The sequence below is a fragment of the Urocitellus parryii genome, chromosome 1 (genome assembly GCF_045843805.1).
Source record: "Urocitellus parryii isolate mUroPar1 chromosome 1, mUroPar1.hap1, whole genome shotgun sequence".
Classification (NCBI taxonomy): domain Eukaryota; kingdom Metazoa; phylum Chordata; class Mammalia; order Rodentia; family Sciuridae; genus Urocitellus; species Urocitellus parryii.
The window spans coordinates 21791086-21818218 of record NC_135531.1 but is presented as its reverse complement, the minus strand read 5'-3'; the positions used below and the strand labels follow the sequence as shown (position 1 = coordinate 21818218).

Here is a 27133-nt window from a genome sequence, read left to right as displayed (position 1 = left end):
AAAAACAAACAAACAATGCCCCAGCCCCACAAAGCTAAAAGTCACTCTGTGCCATAGGAATATTGAAAGCAGCAAGAGCAAATATCAGCACAATGGGACACACATCTAATGGGGCTGACAGACAATAAACAAGCATTCCTTGTAAAGACAGGTACGCTGAAGAAAATAAAGAGTGCAGGGGCCACTTTGACTAAGCTTCGGGAAGGAAGGGCTCTTTGAGCAGATTCCTGAATGGAATGGGGACAATGCGAGACAGTTTTCTGGAGGAGTGACTTTCCTGGTGGAGAGAAGAGCAGAACAAAGGCCCTGAGGTGAGAGGATGCCTGATGGGCTCAAGAAACCACAAGGAGCCAGTGGGCTGGAGTCCTGTGTGCAGGGAGACCGCTGGAAGGTGAGGTGGAGGGGCCAGCCAGGACACCTCCTGCAGAGCCTTGAAGAGTATGGCAAGGACTTTAGATTAAATCCTAATCATAAATACTTCCTGACTCTGCCTCCTGAGTAGGAGAACATACAGAAAAACATCTTAAGAAAGGAGTACAATAAAAATAGATTGCACGAATGGTGTGACTCTACATCATGTACAACCAGAGAAATGAAAAGTTGTGCTCTGTTTGTGTAAATAATGATAATAATAATAATAATAATAATAAATTATTAATTTAAAAAATAGAAGCAACTTTAGGTGGTCAAAATGTGAGGCACCTGTTGCAGAACTGAAATGATGAGGCTCTTAAGAAACAACTACTTCTGAATCTTTTACTGAGTATGGTGACTCCTTTTTTGGAATTTTTTTTTTTAAAGGAAAGAAGAAAGATATGAGTATAGTAAGAGAAATTGCTCTCTGAGTTAGGTCAGGAAGTTAAAGTCCTGATCTTTTTATATATTTCCTAATTTCAGTGAAATGTTGGGGCTGAGTCTCTGTGTCTATGAAATAAAGATGCTAGACATGTTATCCTTCTGGAAAATTCTAACACTCTGGAATTTTGACATGTGGCTATCTCTGGTAGGCTTTGGTGCATGATCAGCTCTTTAAAAGTAGGTTGTTTGCTTGATTTGGGGACTGGAAATTGGTCGCAGAAGTGGTGGGGAAGATTTTGAAGACTGTATCGTGGTCCAGCCTTCTGTGTACCTGGAGTCTGGGTGGTGAAAGTGGCAAGAAAGTGTTGGGTTTTAGTGAAAATTTCTGTGAATGAATATGTCTGGAAAATCAAGTCTTCTAAAGGCAGCCTTGAGAATATGTATTTCCTTCCAATATGTTTCAGCTGGCAATCAGAAACCAGCAGAATTGTGTTTATTATTACTCTGGAAAATTGAAAGAACTTTCCAGACCATAACTCATGGTCTTTTGGATAGCAGCAGCTCAAGTACCCTTCTGGTGAAGAGCCTTGGGAAATATGCCAGCCTTGTCCCAAGGTATTTATTTCGGGAAGGTTTGCACAACTTTGCTGAATTTTTTTTTTTTTTTTAGGAAATGAAACCTCCATTGCTGGCTCAGTTTGCTTCAGTGCTGGGATTACATTCCTGTCTTTTTTTTTTTTTTTTTTTTTAATCCCTGGCAAAACTAATATGTCCCAGTGAGAAGCCCATGTTTGCTTTTTGCCAAATACTCCCAGTTTTTAGTTTCAACTTTGTTTGTTGAAGAGCCATACAAATAGTGAGTTGTAATCCATAGCATTTCAATTTGCAGAGTGATTGACAAGCAATGCTATGTATCAGTGAAGGGCCTGTTCTGGGCTATAATCTATAATGCCCGAGTTAGGACTCGGGTGCCATTTTTATTTTTTTTAAAGAGTTTTTCAGACTGCATTTAAGACATTCAGAACTATGTCGCTACAAGTACATTAGAGTACAAACTCCTGTATTTGTTCATTCTGGGACTTTTTGGCAAGTTGGTAAACTCTGTGCCTGTTTCCTCTTCTGTAAAGTGAGAACCATAATAGTTTATTCTGACCCCCGAAAAGCCTGCAATGAGGATAAGACACTCTTAGTACAGCAGTGTTTCAATAGACTAGATCCTGTGGTTGATGATGTTGCTGTCACCTAAACCTTAAACATGGTTTAGAAGGAGGGAACTAGAGTCATCACAGCCACCATCAAGAAGCAACAAAGCAGCCAATAGTTGTGCTTCCTGGTCCTCCCAAAGAGCCCTCCAGTTTCTCACTGCCTCCTCCTGCTCCTCTGTCACTTCCTCCAGCCTATACTCAGCCTGCCCTCCAGCTGCTCTTTGAGTTGACTCTTTCTTGGGGCGGGTGTGGAGGGAGGTCAGGAGTGATAGAGAGGGAGAATGTCAGAGTGCAACAAACTTTCAAGCACTGAAAACTTGGGATCTTTCCAAGTGACAATAGCAGCAACATTCCAAATATCAATAAGCATCAAAGGATCAAAGTAATTTTATATAAATCTATGGGCTGCTTATTTGTGTCTTTTAGTTACATCTCTGTTGAAGGGCCCTGGCTGAGTCTTATAAGCAAAACTACACATCCTGAATTATAATGAAACATGACCCAACGGGGATTCCTTTTTTGTGTGTGTGGAACATATCTATGCATTGTTTTTAAGGCTAAGGGGATTATGTTTTCAAAAGACCATGAAACAATGGGTGCCTTGGCAAAAATTGATGGTGTGAGGCTTTTAACTTGTCCTCCATTTAGAGCAGTACTTCTCATGCTTGAGGGTACACACTAGGTCAACTGGGGATCTTGTGCCAGCAGCATTTGTCATTTAGTAGATGTGGGGTAGGGCCCCAAAAGCTCACATGTCTTTTTTGAGGGGAACCTAGGATTGAACCCATGGGCACCTAACCACTGAGCCACATCCCCAGCCCCCAACTCCTGGTCCATGCACCACTCTCTGAGTAGCTAACACTAAGGCTGCTGAAGTGCTGTCACTTTAGCTGCATCAGAATATGGAGTCCACCATGGATATCCCTGACTAGTGAACTGTGTCCTTGTCACTAGGCCTAGGGTTAGAGGAGTGGATACAAAGTTTTCATAGTTTTTCTGCCTCTGCTGAATTCTTGACCCCTCTAAACAAAGAAATAAACAGGTAACAAAGTCTCTCATAAAATATATTGTTATGTGGACTTTTGAATGACATTTCTTATCTTTAAACAGAAAGGTCACACTTTTAAATTAGAAGTAAAAGCTTATGTAGAGACAAAGCCAAAGGATGTTCCTAATTTGTTTTGCATTCACTCTTTTATATTCCTTTTTTTACAGGAAATTTCAGCTGATAATTAGTTGAGTTGACTACTTCAAAGAGCTTGTTAAGAAGACTTAAATGTTTTGCCTCTAGACTTTTTAGATTGTAATTAAAATTCTCATTTCTTAAATTAAAATTTACTAGACATAAAAAGTCTTGGCTAGGATGTGGAGAAATTGGATCCCCTCCTACATTGTTGATAGAGATATAAAATGGTGCAGTAGCTTTAGAAAAGAGTTTAGCAGTTCCTAGAAAATTAAATATGTTTAGCATATGACTCAGTAATTCCACTCCTTGGCTTATACCTACTAGAAATGAAAATATACGTCCACACGAACCCTATATACAAATGTTTTAACAGTAACAATAACCCCAAGTAGAAAAAAAAATCCAGATGTACATCTTGTAACAAATGGATGAACAATGTAGAATACTCCTAAAATAGAACTCATTAAGGAAGAAGTACAGTTCTGAGAGTACAGCATGAGAGAACCAGAAAACATGCCAAAGCAAAGGAGCCAGATACAGGGGACCATGTACTGTAGGATCCTCTTTAGGAAATATCCAGAAAAAGCTAATTAGTGGAGAGAGAAAGTAGGCTAATGATTTCCAGGGACAAAGGGGACTAAGAAATGGGAGTGAATGTTATGGTAGTTGGATTATATCTCAATAAAAAGATAAAAATATGTCGCTATTCTTCTTTACTCTCTAATTTTTTTAATGGAATTATTTTTCAGTGTTGTACATGCCTTTTAATGGTTTACCACAGCGTTTCACAACCTGGGCACTAGGATAGTTTGGACTGGATGGATAATCCTTTGTTGTGGAGAACAGTCTTATCTTTTTTGTAGGATGCGCAGCAGTACTTCTGGTCTCTAGTGCCCCCTGGCAATAAAGAAAAAAAATGTGCCCAGATATTTCCAAATATCCTGGTATATATGTGTGTATGTGCATGTGTTGAGACCACTGATTTTTCTTTAGTGTTCCTTCTAAAAGCCATGCTCTGGGAAAAAAGGAACTTTGTTTTATTCACTGTTATTTCTCAGTGCTTATTTTGACATAACAATACCCTAGTATCCTAGTGAATGTGTAAATGAATGTATTTAGCTATAGTAGTAACAGTATATAAAAATAGACAGCTATCTGTAGAAATATCAAAACTATCCCACACTTGAATTAGCTCCAATACTCATTTAACATTGTCAAGAATACTGTCTAAGGGTGTGTGTGTGGCCAGGGGTAGTTAATCAACCTTCTACATCACCCCCAACCCAACCCCATTTATCTCATTCCAATCTACTAACTGTCTTAATGTAGAGGTTTATTCTTTCAACCAGTTATCCAGGACACAGGCCATTAGAGGGCATCGATCATGCTCTTAATTTGGTGCTGACCTAGGACACCATCTGCTTCATAAGCCTTCAGTAACCCACAGTCCCCCTGCCTGCCACCAGATAGAGGCTGGCCTGAGCCTGCCAGCCTCCCAGCCTGCCTCCACTGAGGATGTCTACATTTGTCAGTTACTGTATAAGAAAGGAAATCTGTAAGTTGTCATCAATAAATCCAGGTTGTGTCACTGACAAGTTGTGTTTTTCTACCCAATGATGCCCAACTTTCTACTGGAATATCTTACTAAATGTTGGCTCTGCCTCTGGTTCACATTCAGAGGCTAAATGTTAACGGCTTACTGCTGCCAAACCCTGCACTGAGGATTATCACTTCTGTGGAAGGTGCCAGAATGTAAGCAGCTCAAGTGTGAGCCTTAGACAAGGCTGGTCTTGGGTGGCTTTTGTAGTCTGTGACTGTCTACAACTTTGTTCCCAAGTTTCCACTCACTGGAAAACCACATAGCTTTTATCCCTCTCCTCTCTGGCCCTTTGCTTTTTAGGGTATGATGCTTTTGACTTAACTTCTGCTAGCCTGACTTTTCTGAATGTTGAAACAATTCCTTTCATTAAGCAACATGTCACAGACTCTACTATGTGAGTGAGGCTACGATAATTGGTGGCCTATTTTTTTTTTTTTTTGAGTATTTGCTAGTTGCTTCATGTTTTGCTAAGTACTTTTACATACAATTCATTTATTCTCCACATCCCATTTTACAAATGTGGAAGCTGGGATATAGAGAACTCCTACCTGAGATTACACTATCAAGTGGCAAAATGAATGTTGAAACTCATTTAGTCTGAGCCCTTAAAAATTACACGTTTTACCTCCCTAATATTATGCTTCTTGATATATTCCTTATTATACTTGTCATCTGACTGCATATTTTTGTCCTGTGCTAAGCTTTAATAATGTTAAAGCGTATTCAAAGCTTTAATTTTGCAAAAGCATGGAGAGTAGATATAATGAGAACTTGACTTCCTAAATTTTAAAACTTTGAGATGACTAGATAACCAAATTAGATAAACAAAAGTTATCACCATTATTTCCCCACCTTGCCCTTCTGTACGGTGGTATTTACCCCACTCCTGACAAATAGCTTCTTTTAGCTTGGGGAATGAGGGAAAGAAGGCAGGGCTCCTCTCTTCTAGAACTTTCTTTCCCAGGGAAATAAACAAAATGACCCAGCTCTTCCTGTGGGTAATTGATTATTTATGTATAAGATAGCTAGACTGAACATATGTGCTACCATAATATAAAGGAGATAGTTGCTAAGGGTTTGGTGCCAAAGTCACTCTAGTGTTAAATCTGTCTTAATTTTCTGCATTTATACATCTTTCATAAAAATTAGCCAAAGCTGTACCAGCATACCAACCATTTGGGTTTTCTTTTATGTGGCAACTGATTTAGCAAGCTCTTGCAGCTTATAAACACCATGTTCCAAGTTAAATGGTAAAGTGATTTTATGACTAAAAAGCAATGGCAATGACATACTATTAGTCAGAATATTAGATTATTATCCTTTTAGGTAGGTAATTATAAGGAATTAATCAGAGTGTTCAATGGATATCAAAATAACTGCAGAGTAGCTATCTTATTTTTTCTTTTCCTAAATCTTATCTGCAGATTTTTAATAATAGACTATAGTATGGAGCAGTATATATGTCATATATGTATACATATGTGTACATATAAATGCATATAAAATATATATGTATTTATATTGTAAATAGTATAGAAGGTTTTAGTGAATTTTCTTTTACTTGTAATTCATCACTGAAGAATCTTTTTTATTCCATAGGATATGCCCATAGAACTTGTAAGACTTTCCTAGTTTCAGACCACAGCATGTACTTTAATGAACAGTATCAGGGATGCTAATAAAACTAAATAAGTCCACTAGAGTTTACATCAAGAGCAAGAAACAAAACTTCAGCATATGGGAGTGTTTAGGAGCTGTTAAAATTTTGTTTTCTGAGTGTCTTCACATTAAGTCTTACAAATTACAGGCATGTTTGGGCTGTAAAGATATGTGTGGGTTTGCTTTATTTTTTTGCTTTAAATTTTGCTATTGTTGTGTGTGTGTGTGTGTGTGTGTGCACTTGTGTACCATTATGTATTATTGTGAATGTATCCTTTTAAAAGTAAATCCACAGTAGCTTTTTTTTTTTTCTTGCAAGGTGTGCTAGTCTACTAGCTCTGATTGATTAAGGGTTTTTTTTTGTTTTGTTTTGTTTTGTTTTCCCTAAATCTTAGAAGAGTTCAATCTTGAACCCTTTTAACTGTTCTCTACCATATTAGAAAACTAAGACCCTATCAGAAAACTTTTTTTTGAAATCACCATATTCTGTGTAATTATAGTTATATGGCATATTTTTCCTTAAAAGCATTTAAACCACAATACTCAAACTCAAATATCTTTTTAATCTAATGATATATGGTAATACATTTTTTAAAAAAACCTGAATTTATCCTTACAGATATATAATTAAATAATATCCCCTGGAACTTATGGGTTCATCCTGTGGATGACCACACACAAAAATATCCAAGCGTGGCATGTTCAGTATCCGCCAGGAAATAGGTAGCACTGTCAAAGGATGGCTGATGAGAGTTTAAAAAAGGAACTGTTTACAAATAATCGCAAAGTTAAAGGAAACCAACAAGGTTGGGAATGCAGCTCCAGGCTAGCAATAGTGGGAATCTTTTCTACCCTTGACCCGGAGGGATGAGGAGAGAGAACAAATACCCAAACCCAGAAAGAGCCACAATTGTAGCTTTGGGAAAGTCAGAACTGTGGCCTTCATAGCTGTGGCTTTCCTAGAGGAAACATGGCAGCTGCCAATGTGTGACTTGGAGGAGGGCAGTGGGAAAGATCATGCTCTGAATCTTTCCTCATCTTCTTACTCTCATAAGCACTAACCATTGTTCAAACTCCACCAGAAGCCAAAGAACATGGTAGCCCATTGGTTACAGTGCACTGGAGGATTGTCTCCTGGGCCATGGACCCAGAGCTAAAAGGAGAGGGCAGCTCCAGAGGGGCAAATAGAAGGCATAGCACTGGTGACTCTCCCCTACGAGAAGACCTATTTATTGTGTCTTGTGGGTTTGCTCCCATTTGCTAGAATTGCATGCTCACTGAGAAGGAAGGATAAATGTCTCCATATCTATCTGAAGAAGTGAATCAGAAACTAAAATGATGACTAAGATGATCTGCTATCCCCTTTCCTGCATTGTAGGCTTATGCCTATGATCCTGTGTCTTAGAAAGTAGACAGCAATTTTTGTGTGACAGCAGAACACAACAGACACCTGGAAATTAGAGCCTTTTGTGAGAAATACCCAGAAATAATATGTTTAATTGACCCACATGAATGACTTTGCTATCTAAAAATGTGATGATTATTAGATAGGTGTGGTATAAAGTTACAAGCACAAATATTTGCCCTTATAGTTAGCTGTTTCTAATTACTTATGTTTGTACTTTGCTAAGGATAGTAAGTCCTGAAGCATTTGGTAAAATATGGGAGACAATCATAAATTGGGAAAATACTCTTTCTTAGCAGGATACCAATATTCTGCAGGAAAATGGTTGGAGAATCCCAAGAAGAGAGAAAAAAGTCACTCCCTGTTCTAAACTCTTAATTGAAGAGGCAGAACAAAACAACCCCCACTCCCCCACACACATAATTTTTTAAAGCATAGTCAATGAAACCTTTATTTAATTGCATCCATCAAAAGATGTGTAACAGCCAACAGAGAGGTCAATTTTGATTGACACTAGAGGTTTCCTTTAAAAAACAATGTCTAAGAAGTTTCTTGTGTGAGATTTGAAATAACACTTTCTCCATCTTGGAATGATTATTGGCCTTCCAAGTACTGACCTTGAATCCCTGCAATTTCAAGTCATTTGATGAATATCAAGTTATGTTCAACACATTACATTTACCAAACTATAGTAGTGGCCTATAGCAGTGCTCTTATCAAATATATCTGCAATTTGAACCACCCATAAATGTAATATATGATTCAGAGGCAATCTAAAACACTTTAGAATAGAAAAAACTATAAATATCCTCTCTGAGGGAGGTGGTAACTAGAAAGGACCATGCAGAGCTTCAGGGATGTAAGCCTGGAAGGAAAACCTCAAGGTCTTGGACCATGTTCTGTTGCTTGATGTGTTTGAAGGTGAGATTGCATCTGCTTATAAAGTTACCAGACTGTATGATATGTGCAGTTTTATTTATGTAGGTTATAGTTTAATCAAAAGTTAGGTGGAGCCAGATGTGGTAGCACATGCCTGTAGTCCCAACAGCTCAGGAAGTTGAGGCATGAGCATCTTGAGTTCAAAGTCAGCCTCAGCAACTTGGCAAGGCCCTAAACAACTCAGTGAGACCCTGTCTCTAAATAAAATGTAAACAAAAAAGCTGGGGATATTGCTCAGTGGTTAAGCACCCCTAGGTTCAATCCCTGGTACCAAAAGGGGGGGAAAAAGTTAGGTATTGGGTATATGCACCTGTGTACAGAGTAATCACTTTCCCAATCTATCTTCAAAGTAGCCTATGGCTACCCTGCTTTTGAGATACTTTTGATTTAGTTCTCCCCTGTCAAAGGAGATAAAAGGTTAACAGCTTAAAAGCAAATACACAGACCTAGAAAAGAAGACCAATATAATCAATTTTAGGACTTAGTAGTTCAGGGGCTTTGGGTTAGCACCCCTGAAAGCAGAGTTCAAGGAACTGAAAACTGAGTCTTTTGATGGTGACTTTATTTCCTCAAAAGCAATTAATTATGTATATTGTTATAAGGCTGGTGAATTTTTAGAAACCTTTTACAAAGATTAGTTAAAATAAAAGATTAATCACTTAAAGTAAACTTTTTACAAAATCAAGCCTTCCCCCAATGTGGTGAAAAACAGGGGTATTATTGTCCTGCCTTTTAGGGGTATTCTTTTGGCTAAGCTGTGTTTAAACAGGAATTCAATTTAAACAAGTCACCACATTTCCAAATCATTCCATGTAATCAATGCTTTACTTAATGTGGAATCACTATAAAGTGAATTTTGATTGTAAAGAGACATTATGTACAGATTGCTTCACAAACAATTGGTATGATCAGAACCAGGTAGACAGAAAAGCAAAATGTTAGAGACAGAGGATCCTTAGAAATCATTTGACTTAGTTCTTCCACTTTACAGTGGAGGAAACTTAAGCACAGAGAGGTTGATCCAATTTCCCCAAAGCACACAGTTAATTATGTTATGCCTGATTTACAAACAGACTTGAAGTGTTCTCACTTGATAATCTGTCCCCTTCACTCAACTTACCTACGAAGGACAAAGGGCTGGAGTCAGACCCACTTGGGTTCAAATATTAGCTCTGGGACTTGCCAGCTGCTTGTGACCCTGGGCTCTGATGATAGATCCTGCCCTGACAGAAAATAATGCCTGGGCATTCATTGAGAGATAAAGACCAAGGGAGGAGGAGAACTGGAGGCTTGTTAACCTCTCTCTTCAGGAAAGAGATGGAGAAGCAGGAAGGTCTCCGTGGTGGAGACTCTTGAAGCCTGTGGCCATCTCAGCCTCTGGGCCTGACTGCAGGTGGTACACTTTGCTTCTTTCTACCTGCAGAAGTGCCCTTCACCCTGGGATCATTGGTGTGGCATTTGGCTGTGATCCCTTCTTTTAATAGTCCAACTAAAGTTGTCGTAGAGCATGGTTTGTACTCCATGTCACTGAGTTCTGGAGCCTTTTGTGGGCTTTCTGCAGTGCTGTTTGCAACTGAGTATAGAATCCTGCCATCGGAGGTAGACAGTGACAGGGCTCCCCTAAACCACTGTCGCGGGAAGGAAAAGTCAGCATCTAGAAGTGTAAAGTAGGCACTTAATGGATGTTGTATGTCACTATGTTCATCTAAAGCACAACCTTGCTTTTGGCATTGTCCAAGCAACGATGTCCAAGAACGTTGACCTCTGTGACTTAGACAGGTTTCTTTTTAGAGTGTGCATTATGTAGAAATGATGGCATTGTGCCAGGCGCTGTGGCACACACTTGTAATCCCAGTGGCTTGGGAGGCTGAGGCAGGAGGATCACAAGTTCAAAGCCAGGCTCAGCAGCTTAGTGAGGCCTCAAGCAACTTAGTGAGACCCTGTTTCAAAATAAAAACTAAAAAGGGCTGGGGAGGTAGTTCAGTGGTTAAGCACCCCTGGGTTCAATCTTCAGTGCTCCCTCCACCCCCCACCCCCCAAAAACAAGAAGAAATGATGGCATTGGTAAAAGTAAATGCTAGACAAAGAGAAAAGATAATATTTATTTAGAAACTCAATCTAGTTGGAGCTCTCTGTTGATTCATAAAGAGATAAATATGTGATCAAATCTTAAATTTTTTCAAGCCTGAACTTTGGGTTGAAAGAGGTAAGATCAAGCTCCTGCTCCATCATTAATAGAATATGTCAGAGAGGAGGTGGGATATAGCTCAGTGCTTAGCATGCATGAGAGCCTGGGTTCAACCCTAGCACCAAAAATAAAAACAAAAACAAAAAAGAAAAGGGGTCAGTGAACAAATTTTCAGACCATAGTGAGGCTCTGGGTCCTCATCTTTAAAACAAGTTTAAGTTGGTGGTGCTCATCAATTGTTCCAGCTGCTCAGAAGGCTGAGCAGGAGGATCACTGGAGCCCAGGAGTTTGAGACCAACCTAGGCAACATTTAAAAAATTAAAAATACAAATAAATGAAATGAGGCTGATAATAATGCTCACTCAGCAGGTAGTTGTGGAGCTCAAGTGGGAAAAAAATACACATGAGGAGGCAAAAAGCTTTGTTAGAGATGAATGTAAGGTGTGGCAGTCCTAAGCAGATGTGTTTTCTTCTCTCTCCAGTTTTCATCTTGCAGCTACAAAAGGACACGTGGAGTGCCTCAGGGTCATGGTTGCCCATGGTGTGGACGTGACTGCCCAAGACACTACCGGTATGTGGGGTTTTACTCTCTTAAGTCCATAATTTGTCAGCGTGAGCATAGGTATTACAAAAGTTTTATTTTCATTGTGCAAAATTTAGAGTCTGCAGATAGCCAAAAGAAGAAAGCAGAATCACCTTTGATGGCTAGGCTATGGTATGGTTTCATCACCTGTCTGTGCCTGTGTTTCCATCTGCTGTGAGCTTAGTCAACTAGAGAACTGTGTACTTCCTATCTCTCATTTTTTTTTTTTTTTACATTATTTCCTAACACTGAACATATGGGGCAAGCAATATTCTCTAGTTTTTGTTTTTATGAATTACATAATAATATGAAAATGAAGATCTTCACTCCTTACTGTACTTCAACACATCCAAATTATCTGGGACTTGGAAGGCAGGGAGGAAGGAAGAAAAGGAAAGAGCACATAGTATACATATACCGATGCTCTCTAAGATTCAGATTCCCTTGTCTAGAGTTTTCCAGTCAACTGGATTTTTTTTTAAAGCTCCCCAGGTGATTCTAATGTGAAACTAGTGTTGACAAATGAAGAACAGGACATATGGAAAGAAGAGGTAGTGTAGTCTAGTTTTTTATAAGCTTTGTTCTCTGGGGAGGAGCCCCTGAAGTTTCCAGCCTGGGATTTTGCCAGTGATGGTCCTAAGAAAAGACCAAAGCAATTAATGATTCTTCACTTATTACACTGGGAAATCTTTGGTTTCTAATACCTTTTTGTTATTTTTTTACTGGAAAGCAAAATCAAGCTAATTCCAGTCTTTATCTAGGCTTTTCATTAACCTATAATGGATCCTTTACATCCTTCCTCAAAATTAGTCTCTTGGGAGTAATCAATCATCTTGGGGAATCAGTCAGGTATTGCAAGAATGCTGTTATTACTCATAACATACCTAGGAAACGTATGTTTCAGAAATGTTTTCAATGTCTGTGGCATTTAAAAGAAAATAATCTCAGTGGTTGGTGATCTTTAATCTATGAGAATAGTTTTTTTAGGACAGGCCAAGAATACTTGAAGTCATGTAAGGTGAATGACACATCAAACTGGTAAAACCATTTTTGGTCAAAAACAGGGAGAGACTGAAGTAACAAGATTTTCCTGAGCAGTTCTACAGATCATTCCAAAAAAATATTTTGAGAAATAGTAAAACTAGTAGCAGATTAATAGTTTTTCTAAGTGACTGCCTTGAGGGGAACACTAATTTACACTGCACTAATAAAAGTCATCTTTAATTTCAAGATCCATTCTGTTTGTCTTACTTTTAAAGTTATACCACATAAACACAGCACAATAAGTTTGGCTAACAACCCTTAACTCTAATGAGGTATTTGACTTCTTTAAGTAGAAGAGGTTTCCTCTTTCAAAAATTCATAATCTAAAAGAACTAGCTTATAGTAAATACACTGGCATGTGTCAAATAGTTCTGTTTTATTGCATTAATTGTTAGGAAACAGATTAGAAAGGAATTCTCTATCAGGACTAAACATCTTCCCTCACTTCTTTTTATTAAGGGAAAAATAAGTTCCTTTAGTAGATGTTCATTGTAGAAAACTTGGGGAGTACAGAAAACTGTAAAAAAGGTAACTAGTGCTTCTACTCCTATCAGAAAGAAAAATGTTACTGTTTGTTTGTTTGTTTGCAATTTCCTTATAGATTCTGCCTAGCACATTTTTACATAGCTGAGAGTATATTATACAATAAATTTCTATGTCCTGTTTTTTAATTTAGTATTGTACTGTTACATTTACCCCCATTAAAAGCTTTTATGGAGCTTAGTTATTTGTGGCCACATTACACCATGCAGGTGAATTTGCCATCAGAACCCTAACTTGATTTCTAGGATCTGGGTCAGTATAAGCAGCAAGTCCTGGATACCTCAATTCAGTGTCCACTTCCTTGCAGAGTGAATGGCAGGATCCCCAGAGAAGGAGCACTATAGGTGGTGCTCAGACCCATCCTGGATGCTTCTCAATGCTGGTCGGTGGAAACTGAAATTGGTCAATCCGCTGGGTGTAGTGGTGCATACCTGTAATCCCAGTGGCTTGGGAGGCTGAGGCAGGAGGATCAAGAGTTCAAAGGCAGCCTCAGCAACTTGGCAAGGCTCAGCAACTAAGCAACTCAGTGAAACCCTATTTTTAAAATAAAATGCAAAATAGGGCTGAGGATGTGGCTCAGTGGTTGAATGCCTCTAAATTCAATCCCTGGTACCCACTCAACCCCACCCCCACCCCCGCTCAAAAATAAAAGGAAAAAAGAAAGAAATTGATCAATCCTAGAACTCTGTGGTCCTGGGACATTGTCCATATGTTCCATGGGATGGAAAAGTCTCAGAGCTTCCAGTCTCTTACCTGTCATCTCATACTCTTTGCCATGAGGCCAACAGACTTCATGGTTTTTCTTTGGATTGAATGAGGCACCAGCTACTTCTGGTGATTTCTGGAAAGTGCAGAGAGACCACCAGAACAAAAGAAGGAAAGCACTCTATGGTTAAGAGCATGTGGGAGTGGGTAGCTGTTGCAGTAACCAGGGCAACCCTGTTCCAACTTTTTCCACCATAGCAAACAAGGTAAATTGTGATGGGCTTTTATTGCCTATGCTTGTGTCTTTGCTCTTGGCTGTTAGGGCTGACCCCTGACTCTCTCTCTCTCTAAAGACGCATATCTGAATATAAGGGAAGAATGAGGACATTAGTCACACTGTGCCTTAGTGGTCATCAGTAGTCCAAAATACTCTTTACAGTTAGAGGATAAATTAATTGGCTCAGCACTGACAGGGAAGGTCTTTTCGGTAAAACAGCCTTATATATTGCCACATTATTACTGAGATGCAGGCATCTTCAATCTCAAAACCTTGTTAGAGCTGGTACAAAAACCTGTTACATTAATCATACTGTCCTATAGGGTTTTTTTGGGGAGGGGCTGGGGTAACCTTTGGAAATATATTTTACTGACCCCTTTTGTCTTTTTTATCCACAAAGTCTAAGGATGGTCAAATTGGTACAATTTTCTATGTTTAAAACTACTGACCAGGTGTAAAGAATTAGGAGCAAAGAACTTCTAGTGTCTTTATCTATTTATTTATTTATTTTAGTTATCTTTCTACATGAAATGCTTGGAAATTTGAGAAGTTTTAATGGGTGCTTTGCAGTCAAATTATGAGCAGAACACTATCATAAGATAAACTTGTGGATAGTTATAGGACAGCATCAATAAGCATATTAGGTACCTTTGGAGACTTCAGTGAGATAGTCAGTATGGGCATCTTAGAGGTGCTGGGCACATACAAGTGCATTTGGCTGCTAAATTTTCATGATTATTGCTACTTCAACCAGATCACAGATAATGTTTTACTCTTTGAGCTATAGAAAAGGCTCAGATCTTGGGGGCGGGGAGGGAGGAGAAAGAAAAGATTTGACGTTCACCACTCCAAGTGTTTTCATTTTAAATTTAATTTTAAAAACCAAGAAGGAAAAGCCCAAAGACTTACAGAAGACTGTCCTTGTGTTTTGTTTTTTGGGGGGTTGTCCCTGTTTCTTAATTGCTTGTTTGCCCAACAGAAAATATTCATCAGGTAGAGAGGTCAGGTCATGGACCATCCATGAACTGGTCCCATGTTATTTTCTTACACCCTTTCTTGTTTGTTTGTTCTTGTTCTTCACTGATATAAGAATGGGAATTTTATCTTTTTTTTTTTTTTTTAAGAGAATAGTTCTGGACAAAAAGCAAAACTGATGCCAATTTTTTTTTTTTTGTTTTGTTTAGTTTTGTTTTGTTTTTTGGATGCCTGCACTTAACTTCCTGGGGTAAGAAATAGAATTAAATAGATGTAATTGCCAGAAGATTGAAGAAGACCAAAGAATCTTCTATTTATTATCAATACTTCTCTAAAGCTTTGAGACTCCATTAATAAGCATATGCATTTGACATGTGACAGAATCCAAAATAAGAGTTGCTTGAACATCAGAATTTTATGTCTCTCAATAGAAAGTCCCAGATTGGTGAGGCAACTCTGCTCCACACTAGGAGGATCCAGATTCCTTTCTGCTCTACCAACCAGGGTCTTTCTGTGATCCCAATGATCCAAGATGGTTCCCTGGGAGTCTGTACTCCAGTAGCGTCTGGGTTAAGGCAGGCCCAGTCCTTAAACATACACATCTATTTCTCCTCAAAGCTCACTGGACACAGCATGGACTTGCCACATCTGGCTATATGGGAAGCAGGGAAATTCTGGGCAGCAATTTTTCTAGTTAAAAATCAAAGGTGTGCTACAGAAGGAAGTAGAAGCAGATTAAATGATTTGCAGTTTCTGTCACTCACATATCTTAAATTATCCCTGATTCCTTTGCCCACTTGACTTTCCGGATGAAGACGTAGGGGATTTAGAAGCTGAGGTTTGAAAATGTAAGTAAGGGTCCTTAGTCTTTGCATCTCCAGTTGCTGGTTTAACTTTTATGATTTCTGGGTTGCCTTCTGTTCCATTATGCCCTCTATATATTGCCACTCAATTTTGGCACTGTGTGAAGACACAAAAGATAATTTCATCTTAAAATTCAGGGAATTTAGACCAGAGACATAAAAAATGTGCTGTATATGTGTAATAAGAATTGAATTGCATTCTGCTGTCATATATAATAAATTAGAATAAATTTTTAAAAAAAACCTCAGGGACTTTAGATCATGAGTCACTCTGAAGTGTAGCTGCATGCTATACCAAAGTTCATATGTTAATTTGAAATAAAGGAACACCAAAAAGGTAGGTATGATTCAGGGTACTTGACTTGCTATTTATTCATGTATACAGGGAGGTCATAAGGATCACCTGTGCACAAGGCTGAGCATAACCTGGCCTTGAAAATATTCCACATGATACACACAGGCAAAAATATCTTTTGATTCTATGTAAAGCACTGCAAATTTATATTGTGCTTTAAATATAAGGGGAGACTAAGGAATAATTTTTAACTTTAATGGTAAGAATGAATATTATAAATAAATCTTTTATAATCTGATCTTCTCTCCTGAGAATATAATAATGTGAATGGACTTGTGCTTCCATGATAAAAATTTGATTTACAGATAAGGATTTCTAAGAGTAATGTCATTAAATGTATTTAAAGTTGTTAATAAGAACTAGGGCTGTGGATATGATTCAGAGGTAGAGTGCTTGCCTAGCATAAACAGGGCCCTGAGTTCAATCCCCAGCACCACACACACACACACACAAAAAGAACTAAATACTCTTATAATTTTATTATTTAAATTTATTCTGTATTCTAAAACTATGGTTTTTAACAAAGTATTTTAAATCTTATCTTTATAGTTGAGTATCATTTTGTTGTTATTATGTCTAAATGTTTTTGTATTATGAGCAGAAACTGTACTATCTCAAACTTTGACTTTTTGGTATTAGTTAGCCATATCTAAATATTACATGACTTCCTCAGTCTTAAAATATATATATGCTCTTGAGAAGTGTGGTCTTAGTCCCCTCAGTTATTCTTCTGGTACATTAATTATCTCTTCCTTGTTTTCTCCAGTATTGAATAAATGTTCACTGTTTGAAATAGGTTAGAGGAAGGTGTTCCATAGCAGGGGTAGCTGAGCCTTCCTGCTTAAAGCCTCTTTCAATAATGGGACTCTTTGGCATCCTGTAATACTCCAGTAGTCTTGATTTATATAGCATCAGTCTTTTTGCTTGTAGGCAAAGTTCTGCTGCTATACACCTGAATTAGGGTTGCCTTTGTTATCTGTCTGTAGGGAAGTTGCTTCCTGGCATTCCATACAGGTCCACAGCTCTCTGGGAGCCATTCTTATGCATTGTCCCCTTACAATGAGGTTCTATAACTAATAGAATATATTCTCTCCTGGAAATTTTGCATTGGAAAGGAATTTTGTTTTTAATGTTAGCAATGAAAAACATTTCACTTCAGTGTCCAGAGGATGATTTTTCATTTGGATTTTGGACTATTTCTTTTTCTTTCTTTCTTTCTTTCTTTCTTTCTTTCTTTCTTTCTTTCTTTCTTTCTTTCTTTTTTTTTTTTTCTTAATGGTGCTTGGGATTGAACTCAGGGCCTTAAGCATGGTAGGCAAGCACTATACCACTGAGCTACATCCCCAACCAATAAAAAAAATAAAACAAAGCAAAAAAAATGCTTTAATGCTGCTAGTTAGAAAAGCATGTCACTTGGCCAGGAATATAAGAATTTTTGCTTCTCTAGAAACACAGGGTTCACATCTAGGTATGATCAGAACACTGGAAGTTAAATGAAAGTCTAATTTTTCTGCTATGATGTATTGTTTAAATGTCCCTACCACATTGTCTTTGAAGAACGTATGCCTTTTTGAAGTGGGTGCTGTTTGTGTAGAACCGCTTTTTTTCATGGCATGGACAAAAGCTTAAATGTACTACATAAACAAGTTTCCAACTTACAATCAGGATGTGTTCCAAAAGTTCATTTGTAAGGCATTTGTTTAAAATTCAGAATGTGTTTGTTCTTAGAAACAATGTATAAATGATGGCTGGGGAGTCCAAGCTGGCCCACTAAAGCCTATTTAATGCATAATGTAACTAAAGTCATGCTATTATGCTTTATTCATCTTGGGGAGGGGTGTCTTGTGCAATGAATGAGGGAGAAGAAGAGAATATCTTCATTTTTCTACTTTCAAGGACCTCTTTCCTCTGATTTCTTAGCCTCCTTCATCCCCATCCTTCTGGAGAGGGGCTTCTGCCTTTTGGTATTCCATCCCAACTAATAACACTCCTCATGCATACCCTTAAGAGCTCTTAGCACCTCTACTGAGGAATAGAAGGCATCTGTTCTTTTGAAGTTACAGACTTTTGTGCAGCTCACCATGATCCTATGACCCTCTGATCTTAAATATGGTGTTTTCTAGCCATGTGATCCTCTAATTAGTAAATTATGGTTGGTTTTACAGAATGCACATCATTCCAAAAGGGGAACAGTATTTTGGAACTGCATCACCATAAAAAAGAAATTGCTTCTCTAAACAATTGGTTCTCAGCTGAGGATGATTTTGCCACCAAGGGTTCTTTGGCGATGTCTGCAGACATTTTCAGTTGTCACAACTAGATATCTGGTAGAAAGAGGCCAGGGTTGTGACTTAACTTCCTATAACATACAAGACTGCTATCCACAGCAACTATCTAGCTTAAATACCAATGGGACTGAGGCTGAGAAATTCTGCTTTAAGCCTAAGTGTGAGTTTTCTACAGGTGTTATAGTGGGAATATCTTGGTCAAATGGTTTGGGAAATGTAAGCTATGAGTGTCCTAGGTATATTGGGTTGACTGGCCCCTCATTGTAGACATTTGAAATTAGCTTAGCCTCTAAATCAAATTAACAAGAAAATATATTGACAGCCTACTGTGCACAGCGATACTGTAGGCTATAGAGATACAGCAGGTTATGACACAGAAAGTTCCTGTTGTGACCAAGTTTATATTCTAGTTGGAGGAGGGGCAGTTAACTATATAAATGTATAACTGTGTGTGTGTGTGTGTGTGTGTGTGTGTGTGTGTGTGTGTGTGTGTCTAAGAGAGGTTTGAAAGGAGTGATAGAAAGTGCAAGGTACATGAAGAATAAAGAAATAAAGCAGGGAGTGAGAATAAAAAGCATCAGGGAGGAAGTGGAATTTCCTCCAGTGGAGGAATATGGCCTCCCGTGGAGGTGATTGAAAGCGAGCTCTCTGGCTCTTCTAAGGAAGAGAACCCAGGCTAAACCTAGAGGAACTGCAAAGTCCCTGGTGGGGCTCTTCTGACCCTTAGGCTACCCCTATGCCCCTCTCCCATAGAGTCCTACAAGCCCACTTGGCAGTGGGGGGAGTTGGTTAGAGTATTGGGACCATCCTTGAAGTTATCTAACCATCGAAACACTGATGCCTCATGTTGGAGTCACGAAGGGAACATAAAGAAATGCTGCTTTAGTGGTCTGTTGTTTTCCAACTCTTCCCCTTCCTCCACTCAAGAACTTTAAAAATCTGAAAGCTCCTGGGAATGGCCAGTCAGGACCAGAGTATGTTTGAAGAAGAGGGAAATGAGGGGTTGAGTAGAGATTAAGTTTGTGGGCCTCTGGTATGTTCTCTGCTGCCCAGTGGGGTGTGTGTTTTGGGGTTTCTAGGCCTGGGGTGGTCCTGGCCTGGTGTGACGGTTGTGGACATGGGACATTTGGCACACACATTGACAGCTGAAAGCAGAACTTCCAAGCCTCATGTCATGAGTCTACCACAAGCTTCTGGCCTGGGGCTTAATTGCACCCTAAGAGAACAGCACTTGGAGCCTGTGAATGTTATCCAGTGGGCGGATGCTCTGTTTCTCCCCACATTTGTGGCATTAAAGAATGTGAGGCTTTAATCTCCAGAGGAACAATTCTGTCTTTGTTAGAGAACAATATATTTCCTCATAGTTGTCTTCAGTACAGAGACGTGAAAGAGATGTGAAAAGTGTGGCCTTTTCCCCCCAACTTTTGCTTTTCCCTCCCTTCAGGACACAGTGCTTTACACCTGGCAGCCAAGAACGGACACCACGAGTGCGTCAAGAAGCTCCTTCAGGTAAAAGGCAGCAGCCACTGGAAATTATGTGTCATTTCTAAAAGGTGACCTTATCCATGAAAAAAGAAATACCTCTACACACACACACACACACACACACACACACACACACACACACACAACTCTTAATACTGTCTCAGAACCTGGGTTTCCTACATAACCTCCTTATTGACAGGACAGTCAGGGAGAAGATTGTTTCCATAGCAACTCCCCTGGCAGTGAAGAGGATCCTAACCAAAATTTGGAGTGTCTTCCTAGGAATAGCCTCCTCCCCACACTTCAGTCAATTCTTTTTTTTTTTTTTTTTTTTCACTTTTCTGAAGGATTTGTGACCTCTATGTAGTCAGTTTTTACAAACTGCTAGAAATCCCTGCTATACTGGATCTCTGGTGTCCTGGTATTCTCCTCTATAAGTTATTAGTTAAGTGCAGCTCTTCTCCAGAAGCAAAATCTCAACCATTATTTCCTTGCATATAACTTGATGAGCTTTTAGTTCTTGATTCCTGTTTCAGTGTTTGGTTTTACTCTTCTTTAGAATTATAAGCCAACTCCATGGTTTGATAACCTTGCCAGGAAGTTTATAATGATGCCTTAAGGTGATGACATCCATAAATCTATAAAAATGTATATTCAATGAACCCCTGATAGCAATCCATACAGTTTCGTCCAGCTGTTGCTAGTCAAAATGCAAGCTGGCTGTTTTCAGGAACAGCAGAGAGCAATAAAATACATGTTTGGAGTACTGTCTGTTCTGTCAAGCTGTTGTCTCAGCCCCCACAAGCACTGTTTGGGACCCAGCATCTTGCTTTAATTTGACTTTGAATCTCTAATGCAGAACTGTGGTCACATCCTTTGACTTGTCTGCTCAGTTGATCACGTAGCTTCCTGTCTTGCATTACATGCTGCTTGCTACTGCCAATCCCAGGAATGTTTAATCTTAACAGGTCATTGAAGCAAAACTCAAGAAAAATAGAGCAATGTCTGTGGTGCTACATTATAGGTATTCCCCTTGAAGACACTGAACAGTGAGCTCTTCTTACCTGCCTCCTCAGGGCCACACAATCTGAATAGATGAAGATCACTCTCTTGCCTGGGTGCTGTGCATGTATATCTTCCCGTGTGTGTGTGTGTGTGTGTGTGTGTGTGTGTGTGTGTTTTTTAAATCTCCATTCCCCTCCTAGCTTGGCTATCCAGACCTTGCATCTGACTCTGATTTTAAGGAAGATTTAACCTGAAAAGCTGGAAGTCCTTGTGGGCAAGGACCAGATATTCTAGCCTCTAATGTAATTTTATATCTGGTTGTGCAAATGGGTTGGTTTTTCTCTGGAATCTTTGAAGCCTTTAAGCAGTTCCTTGTGCTGTTCTAAAATTAGGCCAAAGCTTGGTAAGTAGTAACTTGATCTCCATTCTTCTTACCACTAAAGGGCAGGCATTTCACTCTAAGGTAGTTTGATCTTCCCTCTTCCAACTTGCAAATTGTCTCACCAGTGTTCTTCCTGGGCAATTATTCAAACATCAGCCTTTCTGTTAGGTCACTTTCCTTGAGCCCTGGACCCGTCTAGTCAATTCTTCACCTCTTGGACATGCAGGCTCTCTGTGATGTGACCTCCTGGTCTCCTGCTCCACTCACCTTCCACCCTCTGCATTTAGCAACCTTTCTGAGCTCTCTAGGCCTTTGCTGTAATTGTCTGTGAGCTAGAGATATTTCCCCTCTCCAGTAAACACCAGTTAAACATTCTGTCTTCTCAAGGCAAGGAGCACAAAGTTTTAGAGATTCTACAGATTCAAATGAACTCTCCCCCTCCCCCTGAGTGCTGGCTAGTCCTCCTACCCTTTCATATACCAAGTGGTCGCTGGGCAGTAAATATACGCATTGAATGTAAACTCACAGAGGAGTCACTATCTTGGTGGAGCTCACTGTCCTGCAAACACAGACACAAACACACATTACAAATTGCAAAGCACTAAAGAGGAAGCCAACAGGGTACTGAGAAGTAGCAGTTCAGGGCAGCCTCATGGAGGAGGTGATATTTAAGCTGAGATCCCTAATATGCAAAGTGTCAAGGGGAATGCATTCCTAAAATAGCAAGTGCAAAGGCCCCAAGGCAGGAAAAATACTCATCAGAGAGGAAAGAAAGCCAGTGCATTAGCCAGGGGCAAGGCAGGTGACCAGTAAATGTGTCACAGAAGGCAGGGCCTTGTGTGTTTGTGATAGGCAGACTGCAATTAATCCTAAATACAGTGTGGAACTGTTAAAGGCTTATAAGTAGACAGTGATATTCATAGTTCTAAAATATTATTCCTATTGTGTCAAGAAGTTATTCAGAGGAGAAAAAAACAGAACTAGGGAGACCCACAAGAAAGCTATCTTAGCTGTCCAGATAAGAAGGTGCTGGCTTAGACAAGGGTAGTGGAAACAAGAAAGAGAAGAGGTAGATCAGAGGTGTGGTTTCTAGAAAGGATTGACAGGACCTAATGACTCATTAGATGTGGGAGGAGGAATAGAGGAAATCAGAGATGACTCCATCCATGGTTTCTGGCTTGTTGACTAGATGGAGGATGGTGTGGTTCAGGTGTGGTAAAGGATGGGGAGGAACAGGTTGGGCTTGGAAGAGGGGAAGTTTTGCCTTTGAAGTGCTTGTAAGACATCAGTGAAGTAGGCGCAGTGGGTTATCAAACCTGGTGCTCACAGGTGACATCTGAGTAAGATTGCACATTCTGACAGGTTGAAATCCTGGCCCTGCTGTTCACTGTGGCCTGATAAATTAACTTCTTTATGCCTTAATTCCTTTGCCTGAAAATGGTAAGAGTAGCATCTATCCAGGGTTGTTAGGAACCGTAAAGCAATTCTTTGAACACAGCTGGGTGCATGATAGCTCTTACTTACCCAATACTTATGTTGTTGTTATTGGTAAGATGGACATTGGGAGTTCCTAGCCTCAACTTCTTGACAGTATTTCAAGCTGCAGGTGTGGATGAGATCACTAAGGAAGAGTGTTTAGAGAAAGAACAGTGAAGAGGCCCCAGGTTTTATGTCTGGCTGGAGGAGGAGGAGTGGTCAGAGCAAACAGAAGTTTTCCAGGCAGGGACTTGTGTTGCTGAGAGGAGGACTATTTGATGAAGAGGGAGTGGACTGCCACTGAGAGGCTAGTAAGAGGAGGACAAGAAGGCTATTGGGGTTGGAAACTGAAAGGTGGCTGGTGACCTCCACTAGGACCATCTCCATGGAGACACCCAACTCCATGGCTGACACTCAACTGCAGTGGACTCAGGAGTGAATGGAAAGCAAGAAGCATAGACTGCATGTTGGCAATTCTTAAGAGAGCTGGTTTTATGAAGGGGGAAAGAGAATTAGGTTAGGCAATGGAGAGAGAGATAGGATCAAGGTAGAGATGCTAGAGCATGTTTGTTAGCTGGCCGGGGCTGTCCAGTGGTGACAGAATGATGAAGTCAGAGGAGGAAAGGGCAGGCAAACAGCAAAGGATCAGTTGGCTGCCTAGGTCATGATTATTTGGTTAGACTCCAGCCCCCCCCCCCAAAAAAAAAAAGGCTGTAGGAGTAAAGCAACTGGAGCTTGTTCCCTTCCTAATAAGACATCAGACCTTATAGGAAAAGAATGAACTGAATAGAATTCTTGCAGGATATTCTAATATACATATTTACTATTTTTTCTTATAGTCTAAATGCCCAGCTGAAGGTATTGACAGCTCTGGGAAAACAGCTTTACATTATGCAGGTAACTTTCCTTCTCTTATTTGTCCTCTTCTGCCATAAGAAACACTAATTTTCCATTGTCTTTATTCAGGCCATTAACCTTACAATACTATTCCTGGGATTGTCTTCTGTCATCACTCCTAGAATTTCTCATTTTACTCAGTTTGAAAAATATGTTGAGCTTTACAAGGAGCACACCTAGAATTCATCAGTTGCCTGCCACACAACCAGAAAAGGTTGTCATGGTTAACTTATTTTAACTAGGATTGAGGATGTAGCTCAGTAGTACAACATGTGCACAAGGTTCTGGGTTCAATCCTCAGCACCAATTATTTAATTAATGTGTATGTATATGCAATTGATTTATCTATATGATTTAAATCTCTTTTTAAAGAGATAATCAGAAGTTCTAGTGGATTCAGGTTTTCTGTGATATAGATTTTTTGATTTGGTGATCATGATGGACATCAATCAATTCTATTTGTCAACATTTTGTTTTAGCATCTGTCATGCAGCTGAAAGTGACAAACGTTGACACTGAGCTCTCAGGCAATTAGGTGTAAAAATTCTTTTATTGATAATTGTGGAAAAGCTAAGTCTTATGAAAAGATAAAACAAATGTTTGCCGAAAGGTAGTTGAAAGTGACTGGCTGTACGTCCAGATAACTCTGAAATGAAGCAGTAATTTTCAAATACCTCTTACTTACCTTCCTAATACCATTTCTGTTGAGTGAATGTTTGATTCCAAATCAAACACAAACTACTTAGAGGCATTGATGCCCTTGGTTATAGTGAGTAGCTTTGTGAGTGGATGATGTTTGTGTTTTCCCTCCCTCAGCGGCGCAGGGCTGCCTACCAGCTGTTCAGGTCCTCAGCGAACACAAGAGCCCCGTAAACCTCAAGGACTTGGTGAGTACCCGGTGGCCACTCGAGGTTTCTAGAGCATTCTGAGAGTCACTGAGACTTTAGAGACCCAAGTATCTTAAAATTTCTATTGCTTTTCAACCTAGGTCTTCTTCTGCAAAATGGTTTTCTGAATTATACCTCCATTGTCCCTAAATTATTAATTCATTTTGCAGCATGCACTTCTTTCCTGTGTATATTTGTTTCTAAGTCTATACATGTATTCTGCCATCAACCTGAATATGAATAAAACTTACTTTGTTGATTTGTAAAAGTAAAAAATAAGTCCAAATGGAAATTCTGATATTTTCTTTCTGCCCCCCATGTATTACCTTGGAAGCCTTTTGGTTAAAATTTTCCAACTTTGAAGACAGAAATATTTCTATCCTATTGTAACCTCACAGGGTTATAAATTTACATGCCTTCATGTACGATTACAGAGTTAAATTTCATGTTATAGCTTGATTGACATGTATGATGTAAAGTGACTCAATAGACTGTAAATAAATCCATATTCTGAGTCTTATTAGTAAGGGTTGAACATCCCTAATCCAAAAATCCAAAATCCTAAACACTGCAATTTCTGAAACTTTTTGAGCACCAACTTGGTGCCACAAGAAGCCTGTTCCACACCATGAAACTTTGTTTCATGCACATAATTATTAATAATGTTGGATAAATTACTTCCAGACTATGTTTACAAGCTCTTCATGAAACATAAGTGAACTTTGTGTTTAAACTTGGATTTCATCCAGTCATTATTTATAGGCAAATACTCCAAAATCCAAAAACATCCACAATCTAAAACACTATTACTTCATGACCAGAAAGTACTATAACTTTATAGAGACAATGCCTAGTATTTTAATCAGCTGTTTTCCTGCTACGCTCAAAAGACCTGATAAGAACACTTTGAGGAGGAAAATCTAACTTTGGGCTCATAGTTTAAGAGATCTTTGTCCACAGATGGCTTTGAGTTGAGGCAGAATATCATGGCAGAAAGGTGTGGCAGAGGAAGGCAGCTCAGGACATGATAATGAGAAAGTAGGTAGAGAATGCTGCTTAACAAGGACAAAATATAAACCCCAAAGGCACACCCCCAGTGACCCACCTTCTCTAGCCAGACCTTACCTGCCTACCATTACTACCCCATTAATCCCTATTGGGGGATTCATGCACTGATCAGTTTAAGGCTCTCGTAATCCATCATTTCACCTCTACACTTTCCTGCATTGTTGCACACATATGAGCCTTTGGGGGACACCTCATAACTAAACCATAACACTTGAAAATCTGTCTGAAATTGTACTATAAGACTTAATTCTGCCAGGTGTGGTGGCATAGCCCTGTAATCTTCCCTGTTTGAGAGTCTAAGGCAGGAGAATCACAAGTTTAAGGCCTTGCCTCTTAGAGAGACTGTCTCAAAATAAAAAGGGCTGAAATATAGTTCAGCTCAGTGATAGAACACTAGTGAGGTCAATCCCCAAGATAGAAGTAGAAGGGGGGGAAAAAAGATTTAATTGTTAAATAGCAATTGTACCTTTTTAAATCCCCATTTTTAACATAGGTTAGGAATATTGTGGTTAATCTTTTTTTCTTTTTCTATGTGAATGTTTTTAACTTAAAAATTACTGGTGACTTGCCTGTGGGGTATGTTCTCCCCACAAAAGACAGGATAATATATTTTCTTTCCTGTTTGTGTCATTTTTTACAAGGCTCTCCTCAATCTGGATTACAGAAATACTTACCTATATGTTCTTGTATTTTTCTCATTTGTTTTATATTGCAATGTTTTCATTCTCAATCCATTTGATATAGTTTATATACAAGTTGGGGATCTAATTTTCTTTTTCCAAAAGGATTGCTAATTGTCATGACAAGTAATTCTTTTTTGTCCATCTTTTATCTTGTCTTGTGTTAATTTGTTATGTTTTGGCACTTATTAAAATTATGAAAGGTATGCCTTCTGAGAGGAGTAGAATGACAGCGAGTAGGTAGTTCACTGGGAAGAAGCTGCCTAGAGCAGTAAGTCCTTTTGAGCCATGCGGAGACAAGTCCTTCATTTCTCCAGAATCATCCTTCAGTACATAATACTCTTGCCTTAAGCCTGAACACACCTTGAGTTTAATGCTTTCTCCTGTGATCACTCAAACTCAGTGACAGCTGAGGGAATAGGCAAGCAGCCCAAAAGGTAAGGCTTCTAGGGAAATGCTAACAGAGAAATTCTACAAGAGTTGGCCATGATGTAATGGTGGCCATAAAGGGGCCTAAAATATCATGATGGATCAAATATTACACCAGCAGTACAAGTCATGGGGGTACCTGGGGAAAGAACAAGGGTCTCTGTGATTCTGGCATTTGGTGTTAAAGTTAAAATCTAAATCAGAGTTTGTC

At 39.2% G+C, this 27133-nt stretch overlaps 1 protein-coding gene across 2 annotated transcripts in view; it reads left to right on the top strand.

The window, feature by feature from the left end:
- Positions 1-27133, top strand: part of Rai14 (retinoic acid induced 14) — a 137174-nt gene that overhangs the window by 91615 nt on the left and 18426 nt on the right. For both annotated transcript variants that reach the window (XM_026390127.2, XM_026390126.2), the window contains exons 4-7: positions 11463-11551; positions 20058-20122; positions 23801-23858; positions 24675-24745. In XM_026390127.2, coding sequence (XP_026245912.1) covers positions 11463-11551; positions 20058-20122; positions 23801-23858; positions 24675-24745 — 283 coding nt within the window. The remainder of the gene's footprint in view (positions 1-11462; positions 11552-20057; positions 20123-23800; positions 23859-24674; positions 24746-27133) is intronic.